This window comes from Anas platyrhynchos, chromosome 28 (genome assembly GCF_047663525.1).
Source record: "Anas platyrhynchos isolate ZD024472 breed Pekin duck chromosome 28, IASCAAS_PekinDuck_T2T, whole genome shotgun sequence".
NCBI lineage: Eukaryota > Metazoa > Chordata > Aves > Anseriformes > Anatidae > Anas > Anas platyrhynchos.
This window is the reverse complement of record NC_092614.1, coordinates 3,403,993-3,414,871: the sequence shown is the minus strand read 5'-3', so window position 1 is coordinate 3,414,871 and position 10,879 is coordinate 3,403,993. Positions and strand designations below refer to the sequence as shown.

General features: G+C 57.8%; 1 protein-coding gene across 1 annotated transcript; it reads right to left on the bottom strand.

Annotated features, from left to right (window-relative positions):
• Positions 1–1,676: 1,676 nt before the first annotated feature.
• LOC101803730 (parathyroid hormone/parathyroid hormone-related peptide receptor-like) lies at positions 1,677–10,851 on the bottom strand. Its single transcript, XM_027445868.3, has 13 exons — positions 7,704–10,851; positions 6,883–6,988; positions 6,180–6,290; positions 5,950–6,074; positions 5,685–5,779; positions 5,173–5,350; positions 4,825–4,978; positions 4,610–4,670; positions 3,951–4,017; positions 3,723–3,817; positions 3,433–3,574; positions 3,304–3,345; positions 1,677–2,824 (listed from the first exon to the last, which is right to left on the bottom strand). Exons 1-13 carry the CDS (start codon positions 7,779–7,781, stop codon positions 2,468–2,470), a joined length of 1,611 nt encoding a protein of 536 aa, XP_027301669.3. The 5' UTR covers positions 7,782–10,851; the 3' UTR covers positions 1,677–2,467.
• Positions 10,852–10,879: the final 28 nt, after the last annotated feature.

Sequence of the window (10,879 nt, the reverse complement as noted above, 5' to 3'; positions counted from 1 at the left end):
CCTAGCATGTGCTTTTTGTTCTCTACTTCTTCCTTTGGCTGTTCTGGCATTTGGATAGCGATTTGTCTGGCTGGAGATCTGACTGCCTCCCTTTCTTTGAACAGAAGTTTTGGACTGTAGTTTAGAAAATAATTCCTGTGGTTTTTCTCAGCGTCGTTCACTCCATAGTTTTGAAAACTGTATTTTAGCTTCAAAGCCTGCTGGGGAATAGATTTCTCTCCATTTTACCAGCGTGGAGGTGTGCAGTCCAGGACACGTTGCTTCTCTCAGCCTTTCCTGGAGTCACTGTAGAGCTGGAAAGAGGACTCAGCCCCAGTCCTGTCAGCTGACTTGCACGTGTCCTGGTTTCAGTTAAGACACGAACTTTTTTAAAAAATAATAATTTGATAATTGAATAAATTGATAATTTAATAAATAATAATTTGATTATTTGGGCCCCCTCACTGTCTAACCGTAACACAGGTTTTGGAATGGCTTCCACTTGAATTATCTAATCACAGTCTAGGCAGAAACCCCTTTGCACTGATTTGAGCTCTGTAAAACTGGAGACTTCAGCATATTTAGTGTTAAGATGAGGATGATGTCTTGTTCCAGGGCAGATGCGGCAGGGGGTTAGGAGCCACTGCTGGATTCCTTTTTCCTTATCACACGTAGTGTCTACCACTCAGCACAATTGAAGATTTGAATTTTAAAACCAAAAAATAGCTTGGTGGTCTAAAGCTGCCCTCTGCTCCCTCCCTTTCATGGTCTCAGGTCGCTGCCACCAGGAACTGTTCTGTACGTGGGTTTCTCCCCTTCTTTTTAATGCATCCCTCTGCTGTTCTGATAGGATGATTGAAATTCCTCACCCCTCTCTCAGCTACCAGGAGCCCCCGGAGAATGGAGTGAGTAAATATTGATCGGTGACAGAGAGCCATAAATGTCATTTCACAGGTCCCCGTTAGATACAGGAGGGGGTTGGTTCCTTTTCCGTGGAACAAGGTAGCAGTGTGAGCTGCATGCCAACTACCCTGAAAGGGAACCTCTTCTTGCAGGGGCTGGCTGTGCTTTCTTCTGAACAGGCAGGAGCACAACCCCACTGAGCAAATCAGTTACAGGAAGCTCAGGTTTGGGAAGTACAACCCTGCTCCTGCCTCTGCTCAAGCATCGCTCGCCCCCTCTGCCTCCCGTCCCCCAGAGCGGGGCACTTGCTGCGTTGCATGGGGGTGATCGGATGTGCCATCTTCCAGAGCAGGAAACCTCGTCCCTGCCCTGATGTCTCCTGGCCCTCTTGCTGCTGGTTCCTGTAGAGATTTCTAATCCTTGTGGCTCAGTTTGCACCTGAGACTTTCACCAGAAAGCCCTGCACATGCACAGGATTAGTTACGAGTTCTCTGTCACTTGCTTTATTATGAAATTGCTGCCTTGGAAGGTGTCTCAAGCAGGAAAAAACCACCGACGTGCCCTGTAACTTCACCTGGTGTATGTACCCCCTCCCAACATCGCTGTAATCACCACCCCCACCCCACTCCCTCACCACCCGAGTGAATTGTCTGTGCAGGGCATCACAATATCCCCGGGAATGCCTTTTCCCAGCTGCGTGCTGAGGTTTTCCAGGCACTGTGTGTGCCACAGAGGGGGCAGGAGGGAGCTGGGAGGTGTCACCGCACCCCAACAGCAAGCAGTGAGGGTAGAGCTGGCTGGCCGTGAACCTGGCTGGGTTTCCAGCCCTTCACCCCCTCTGCTTCCTCCCGTAACCATTTGAGACTGTAAAGAAGTTTGAGGATGGAAGCGAGCCTTGCAGAATGTCTCTTTATTAACTAGCTTGCAAAAAGACCCCAGGACCAAGGCTCGGGTGTGCTGTGGTCTCTGCATTTCCGCACGATCGCGGGGGACCGAGGCATTTTGCTGCGCCCTCCCCAGGCTGTAACACGCGGTCTGGCTCCCTCAGCCCCAGGTCCTGGTGCCTCCGTGCCCCCTTTTTGTGTCTGAGCAGCGCCTGGGAGCAGCCACAGCACCGCTGAGCTACGCAGGGGTGCAGGTGAGGGCAGGGTGAGCAGCCCTGCGGGCACTGCTCGCTGCCAGCCCCGGGCTGCGCAACGCAGGAATTAATGCCAAGGAGGGGAGGCAGACTTCAGGGCTGCGCTGTCCTTGGCTCAGCTTTGGACACGCTGGAGCTGAAGTAGCCTCCAGGCTGTCAGATGGGGCCTGGAGGGCTGTGTCCTGGTGGTGATTCAAGGCTGCGCATGCACAGGCATCTCTTACACCACTCATCTGCGCGTGGAAGGAGAGGAGGTTTCGAACCAGCTCGTTTTTAGGCCAGGTAGGTCCAAGAAGGAACAGGAGCCTGTGGGCCCTTTGTGCGCTGGCTGCGAGGCAGAGGGAATCGTGTTGGTTCAGCTGCTGACCCCTGCCCCAGCTCCACACACGAGCACAAAGGGAGCCCAGAGCACGAGGACCAGTCCAGCTGGGAGACGCGCCGCTAACTTCACAGCATCGTCTCCAGCTCTTTGTTCAGGCTGGGGTGACTCCGATCCACGTCTAAGTCCCCGGTGGTTTCCCCACAGGCTTTCTGGCTCATCTCCTGGGTCGGACAGGGCAAAAAGTCCGAGGGAAAGGAGCCGGGGATGGAGCCTGGCAGGCTGGTACGGGCTGGGAGCAGCAGCCCGCGCTGCTGTGTGCTCCCCGCTGCTCGCCCCGCAAGGCTCATGCTGAAGCTGGTGGTGGCGTGGGAGGCCAGCCCGCCGTAGTAGCAGCTCCCCCCGGCGCTGGTGGCACGTGCCTTCTGCTTGAAGTCCAGCGCCAGGCTTCTCCGAAAATGGGCTTTCTTAATCTCTGCCTGCACCTAAGGGAGGGATTGGAGACAGCAAAACTCCCTTCCCCTTCCCTTCCCCTTCCCTTCCCCTTCCCTTCCCCTTCCCTTCCCCTTCCCTTCCCCTTCCCTTCCCCTTCCCTTCCCCTTCCCTTCCCCTTCCCTTCCCCTTCCCTTCCCCTTCCCTTCCCCTTCCCTTCCCCTTCCCTTCCCCTTCCCTTCCCCTTCCCTTCCCCTTCCCTTCCCCTTCCCTTCCCCTTCCCTTCCCCTTCCCTTCCCCTTCCCTTCCCCTTCCCTTCCCCTTCCCTTCCCCTTCCCTTCCCCTTCCCTTCCCCTTCCCTTCCCCTTCCCTTCCCCTTCCCTTCCCCTTCCCTTCCCCTTCCCTTCCCCTTCCCTTCCCACAGTGATGAATCAGTTTCCCTCCAGTTATCCCAAGCTGGGGGCTGTGGCTTAAAGTCACTGACCCTAAAGGGGCTTGACCCAGAGCTCAGCTGCTCACATTTCTCACTCACCTCCCCGTTGCAAAAGCAGTAGATGAAAGCCACAAAGAAACCCTGCAAAAAGAGACGGAGGTGGGCTTTGAGTCCTGAGCCGGGATGGGCATCGCTCGGAGCAGGGCAGGCAGCCCCAGGGCAACGCACCTGAGAGGAGTTGAAGAGCATCTCGTAATGCATCTGGATCTGCCACAGCACCCCGGAGACGTCGGTGTAGGGCATGGCCATGAACACCACGTAGTGGACTCCGAAAAGCGGCATCAGCACCAGCGTGGACTTGAGCAGCTTCCTGAGAGGAGAAACACGGGGCGGGGAGCTGGGACCTGCCAGCCAGCCCCGAGTGCCCCAGCGAAGGGCAGGTGCTGGAGCTGCTGCTGCAGAAGCTCCGGCTTCAGCCCCTGGGGCTGGGGCATGGTCTTGCTGCTGCCAGCACTCACCTGTACTGCTGCCGGGGGTCCAGCTTCCCCGTGTTGGTCTCCCAGAGCTTGGAGGCCAGCACCCGGACGATGTTGAGGAAGAGGAAGAAGTTCACCTGCCAACAGATGCCCACCGTGGGTTTGTCACCTGCAGGAACCCGGCCCAGCAACCGCAAGCAAGCAGCCCTGGGTGGCTCCCAGGCCCTTTTCCCTGGAAAGGGTTGGGAAGTGGAGCTGTGGGGTTCTCACCACGACAGCAGCCAAGATGGGGACCTGATAAATCCACTTCATGTTCCCCGCGCTGAGGTCCCAGCACCTGAAGAGAGCGGTGAAGAACCTTTGGAGATGCCTGCAGGCACTGGTGAGGAGAACTGCTGGCTGATGGTCCCTGTCCCCCCCAGCCACCGTCCCCATCTCCCGTCCTCCCACCCTTCACCTCTTTGCCACCTCCGAGTGAGCCTGGCTGGGAGAAATCCGGAGTTTGGGTAAATCCTGACCCAGCAGCAGCCCTGTTACAACCACCTCCAGACATCTTTCTGTGGCAAATCAGTTTTAAATTAACTTGAACCCTCCTGAGAGCTCCTTGTCTAAACCTCCTGCTCTAAGTCCTGTGGTCTTTCTTTTTTTTTAAATGATTAACTTTAGGACATACCCTTTAGCATTCACCTTGGCACCATTTATTGATCAATTTTTGATGTAAGGCTGCATCCAGCTTCCTTCCACGTGCAGAACAAAGATATTACTGGTCTAGATAACCAACAATTTTATGAGCAAGCCTTGTATACGTGTTGACTCCTCTTGTTCTTTTCAGAATTTTTTCATTTCCAGAAGCCCTGGTGCCCACAGATTTCTTGCTAGCATTTGCAACCAACCTATCCCTCCCCAGAGGTGCAGGAGGAGCTACGTACTGCGTATCCGCCAGGGAGGCCCTGACACTGGCCCAGACAGACACAAAGACAGCAGGGAGACCTGGAGGGACAGGAACCGGGGTGAGGAGCACAGCTGAGACACCAGGTTTGCAGCCAGAATCGGTTCCCAGCTACGTCCCACTGCCCTCATCTTGGCACTTGGTGCTGCTCAGCACCCCAGCTCCCCGCGGGGTTGGGTTGGGGTCCAAGCTTACCCCAGCCGATGATGATGAGGACCCACAGGTAGCTCTTGTTGGAGAGGAAGGCCATGAAGATCAGGCTGTGCAAGTAGAGACCTTCCACCAGGATCCAGTAGTGGTTGGTGGCCAGAAAATAGAGGAAGAGCGTCACCACCACCTTGCAGCCAACCTGTGGGTGGAGAGGTGCCCACATCAGACCCTCCCCTGAAAGCTGCAGGCCACCAGAGCTGCATCTCCTTGAGGTTTTTCCTTCCCCTCCCTGGTAGCATCACCCTGAGTGTCTCAGCCCTACATCTCCTTGCACCAGGGCTCCTAAATCCCCCTTCCCTCTGCTCCTGCCCCTGGTCTCCGTGCAGCACTTGCCAGGTGGCCCCGTTGGCCCGGCGAGGAGCCCATTTCTGCCTTGAAGTCGTCCTCCCGCAGCTTCTCTGTCTCGCTGGCCGAGTAGAGCACCATGTCCTTCACGAAGATGCTCACCGCCCGGCAGATGAAGGAGGTGAAGAGGTGCACGTGGATGTAGTTGCGCGTGCAGTGCAGGCGCCTACGGAGAGGGGTGCGACACCAGCCTGGCCCTGGCTGCCCAAAAAGCTCAGTGCATGGGGGCTGCCAGGCAAGGGGCGACCTGGAGAAAGTCAGTCCCAAAGTGCCAGCCCCCTGTGGGCACAGAGGGCAGCTCTGGGGGTGAGTGGGGTTTCCCCCCCCCTCCAGGAGCGAGGAGCTGGTTGTACTGGTCACCAGTACGTGTTGGGAGGCTCTGGGAAATGCCCTGAGGATTGTGCTGGGGTTGGGGTGGTGCCAGTGCCCCCCGGGGCTGTGTGCAGGAGATGGGGCTGTGGTTGTCCCCCCCATGGGGATGGGGTTCAGCCCCTCCTTACTTGAAGTAGGAGAGGATGCAGACGGCCACGATGAGGGAGGCCAGGGAGATGGAGTAGCCGATGGTGTACATCAGGTGCAGGCGGTCAAACACCTCCTGGAAGAGAAGGGCTCTGCTCCACGCCTCCCCCACAGCCCAGGACCCTTTCAGCCTCCAGGCTGAGAGCACAGGAGGAGCAGAGCTTGTTCTGGGGAGCCCCCAGTCCCAACCATTCCCCTGTTCCCCAGCCCAGCCCCTTTCCCAACACCTCCGACGAGCAAGGTCACCTTCTCGCGGCTCCGGCTCTCGGAGGAGAAGAGCAGAGCGCATTCGGTGTAATTTGCCCAGGTCTTGTTGAGGCTGAGAGCCATCTCCCACGTCCCGTAGGCACTGCAGTACCTGTAGGCATGACCTGGGAACGCGGCGGGTGCTGTGACAGCGGCAGAACCCGCAGGAGCCCCATCTGCACCCCCGCTAGGTGCAGGCGGCTCCCCAAGGTGCGGCTGCGAGCGCTCACCTTTGTGGTTGAAGTCGTAGATGTAGTCGGGGCAGGGCACGGCCACCTCCTGGCTGGGGGAGCCCTCCGGCCAGCAGATAATCCCGTCCCACTCTGGAAGGCAGCTGGTATCTGGCCAGGGAGCAAAGGCACATCACACCCCATGTCCAAACAACGCCTCGTCCTGCCTCTGGCCTCCCTGGGCCCCCAACCAAGGCGAGGAATTGCACAACCATGCCATCACCCTGCAGAGCAGGGGCATCAATCCCATCCCATCCCCATCCCATCCCATCCCCATCCCCATCCCATCCCATCCCCATCCCATCCCCATCCCATCCCATCCCATCCCATCCCCATCCCCATCCCCATCCCATCCCCATCCCATCCCCATCCCCATCCCCATCCCCATCCCATCCCCATCCCATCCCCATCCCATCCCCATCCCATTGTGCCCATCCCATCCCATCCCATCCCATCCCATCCCATCCCAGAGCTCGTTTGTGCTGCAAATAGGGCTGTCCAGTGCAGCCAGCTCTGGCTCATCAGTGCGAGGGTTTAATTAGCCCCTAATTGCACCCAGGAGCTGCACAACCCCATTCCAGGACCCTATGGTCCCCGGGAGCTTTGTGTACCCCTGACCCCGTCCTGCTGCCATCGGAGGGGACAGCTTTCTCCGTGACATAGACCCGGGATTGCCCCCCGATGCGCAGGGTCAGGACGCTACCTTTGATCTTCTCCAGCTGGGCTTTTATGTCCCTCTGGCATTTCTCCTTGGCTTCCACCAGGAGGTAAATCTGCTCTTCTTTCGTGAGCACGTCGTCGGGGTCCACCTGCCCAGACAAAAGCCAGGTGAGGACCCCCCCCCCCATCACAGGGGGGCTTTGGCCACCGGTCTCTGATGTCAGCTCGGTTCGGGTCTGCTCCGTGCGCTCTTTGCACCCTCCTGCATGGAGCAGGAGCATCCTCGGGTAAGAAATGAGCCAAAGCTGGAGCAAGAGACAAGCGGAGAGGCTCAGAGTGTATCTGGAGGAGGTGGGCAGAGACAACGGGGCAGCCAGGCTGGAAACGAAGGTGCCGCAGCCTCGCAGCACCGCGCTGTGCCCGGTGAGCCGGGTGTAGGGCGGCTGGGGGTAGAGTTAAGTGATATGGGAAGAGAGAGAGATAAGGGAAGCGATTTGGAGCTGGGATAGGCAAACCAGCAGCTGTGGAAAGGAAAAGGAGCTGGGATGCTGGGTGCTCACACAGTGGGGCTGGGGAGGCATGGATCAGCAAGGGGGGGTGCTTTGGGAGAGGCGCTGCCGTGGGTGCCCCCAGCTCTGTCCTTACTGCCAGCCCCACAGCCAGAACTCACCCGGGTCCCTCCAGCACCTTGCGAGCCCTGCCCCGGGCACGTGCAAGAAATGGAAAAAATAAAAATAAAATAAAATAAAATAAAATAAAATAAAATAAAATAAAATAAAATAAAATAAAATAAAATAAAATAAAATAAAATAAAATAAAATAAAATAAAATAAAATAAAATAAAATAAAATAAAAAAGACTTACCAGAGCCCAGGCAGAGCTCAGGAGGCAGCAGCAGAGCAGGGCCACCACAACGCCTCCCCCGGAGCCCGATGCCACCATGGTCCCGCCGGGATCCTCAGGGACGGAGGGATGCAGAGAGCAAAGCCTTCTCCTGGGCGCAGCCGTCCAGGCACCGGGAATCTCCGCCAGCCCACGGGCTACAAAGCGAGCCGGCGCGTTCGGCGAGGCCGAGCATCTTCTGCGAGCGCCTTCCCGGCCACGGTCCCCATCGAGGCGAGGTGGCAGCAGGGGCACAGCGTGTCCCTGGGGGCTTGGGGTGAGCCCCGGTCCCGGCAGGGCTATGGGATGATCACAGGCTTGCCACACGTGAGGGTCTCCCCCCGCCTCGCGTGCTCCTCTTCGCTCCCCGCGTCTGCTTTAAGCAGCTCCCGGAGCGAAAGCAAACAATTCCCGTGGGGATGGGGACGGCACAGCTTTATTGGCTTAGCCCTAGGTGCTAAAATCCTCCTCAGTCAAGGCAGATTCCTCCTCTCAGAACTCCTCTCGCTGCCCGGTGGCTTCATTTGTCAGCTGTCACGGCATCCCCCTGCCGCCCCCAGCTGCAGACTGGTCCCGAGGAGCCGGCAGACTGGGAGAAATCCCAGTAAGAGTGGCTGGAGGTGGGCAGGCAGAGGGTGCCACACGTGAGCATCCTCACTGCTTCGCTGCTGGAGCTGGGATGTCTGAGGCAGACACCAGTTTAACCCTTTTCCTTCTCCTGGTGCTGGGGCGTACGCTGGGGAGGTGCAGTGGGGTCAGCCCTGCGCCCCAAAGGACACGAACCCACAGTGCTTGTGCAGGACCTCGCTGTGGGACCATGCCCAGAGGGGTTGCGGGGTGGAGGAGCTGCAGCTTCCTCATCACCTGCACCCCCCAGGGTGGCCCCTGTGTTTTGGGATCGTGCATACACCCGGCTTGTTCCCACCACCCCACGGGTTTGGGCACCTCGTGTCCCCCCAGCATCCCGAGCATCCCCCTGGGGAAATGGGGGCACAAAGCAGGGCGTCCTCCCTCCCTGAGCAGCTTGTCCTCAGTGGGATGAGGCTGAAATTCAAAACCCCCACTGCAAAACCCTGGGAATTTCAAGATCCCAGCCCGGTGCTGCACCCATGCAATCCGTGGCTGGGTGCAGCTTTCGCTGCCTCCGTAAATGGCAAAATCCCGCACGGGGCAGAGCCCCCTGGGGCCTCCCTTTGGGTTTTCCAGGCAGGGAGGGCTCGCTCTGGTCCTAACTGGGAGCCTCCCCGCTGCAGGGAGGAGGTCAGGCCCCGCCGACTCCTGCAGCGAGCAGAAACAGAGCCGAGAGTTGTGAGAGCAAAGCAAATCCTGGAGAGAGTGCCCAGGAGGTGCTGCTGGCTCGGATTAAATCAGAGAGGAGAGCGAGCCTCTGGGTTGCTTCCCCTGCCTCGTCGAGCTGTCAATGAGGAATTGGGGCAGGTTTGGCAGCTGCCCATCACCCCGGCCCTATTTAGCCCCCAGCCCAAGCGCTGCGTGGGTGCTGACCCCAGCTTGGGCTCAATCAGGACGTCGCCTGGACTTTTAGGGCAAGAAAAGGGCTAAGCAGTTAAATTGCAGGATCGATATTTTCTGGAGGCTCTTCTGGGTGCCGATTTCTGGCCGAGAAGCTCCCAAGGGGTGCAGATGGGGTTCGGGTGAGGTTATTTGGGTGCTGCCTGAAGGGGAGGCAGCAAAGCTCCGGGGCGATTTGATTCCCCCCCCCCCCCCCAGTCGAAACCTGACCCAGACTCCGAGTTTGCAGCGAGCAAAACATGTTGTTTTCTGCTAAATTGCCTGCTCTATTATGCAGAGATGGGGAAAGCAATCACGGCAAATGACACCCACCCAGCCCCAGCACGCAGCCCCGCCAGACCCGAGCTCCGTTCCAGCAGCCGTGAGACGAGGGCAGACAGCAAATTGCCCAGCAGTTTTCAGCTGCTCCCTCCTGCCAAAAGACCCCCGTGACCCGGCTGGCGGCAGCTCCGCATTGAGCAGCATTTTGGCAAAAAAGAGGCCGAAGTGAGGGCTGTGGGTGCAGGGGGAGGACACCCTCCCCTCCTCTTTTCAGAAGATGGAAAATTACCCTAGGAATTAAAGCAGCTTGGAAAGCTGCCATGCTCAGAATTTAATTTCTAGGGTAATTTTCTGCCTTATGGGACAAAGGGGGTTCAGTATTTACAGCCGGAGACCTCCCTGCTCATGTGTGCATCTTCCCTGAGCCCTTCAGTTTCTGCAGGGAGATGGCACAAAGCGGAGGAGCTGCCCGGCTCCTGCACAGCCTGGCAGTGAGACAGATCCTCGATCCTGGAAAATACCAACAAGAGCCCACACAAATCTGCCTTCTGCATACCCACATACACACACAACTCATGGGGTTTGTGTGTCAGTGCCACGGCTCGCACCCTGCACGCATCCCTCAGGACCCATCCCACAGGATCCTGTTCCACCCAGCGGCTCGCAGCCGTCCCTGCAGCCCAGCCCAGGCGGGTGCAGGAGCCACGAGGCCGTGCAGCATCTCCCGAGCATCTCTTGTAAATGGCTTTTCCCCATTTCTGTTACCCAAACACCAGGGCTCAGTGGGCTCTCGGTGCAACCCCCGCTCTGCTGCAGCCTGGCTGTGTTTAAGGTGATGGTTTAGGATCTTTTGGTTTGCCCCTCCAGCACCGTTTTCCAAGATGCTGAACCTCGATGGTTTCTTCTGGCTTTTTTTTGCAGGAATTTCCCAGCTGCCAGAATTATCCCTCACTGTAGGGGGTGGGATTTTATTTTTATTCCGCTCCAAAAAAAAACAAGGCCACTTTTGGAAACCTCCCCTGTCCAGGTAGTGCCCAAAGCAGCACATCCAGCACCACGGGATGTGATAGGGATGTGCAGGAGGAGTGCAGGTAGGAAGATCCCAAGCTGATGAATTAAGGCTCACACTGTTTGCATCGCCCTCGTTAGCCACCCCGCTGCAGGCGAGCATGTCCTCTACCCACAGCATGGCCACGCAGCCCCTCCAGCACCTTCTCCACGTTGCTTTTTCCTCGCCAGGCACCCAGGGCCATCAGTATTTAGGTTTCTGGAGCTGTTTTAGCGAGCGGCCCCCGTGCAGCCCACCCGGCGCAGGTGCTGGGGGGGACATCCCCCCTCTCGCGGCTGGTGGCTTCGCCGCGCGGGAG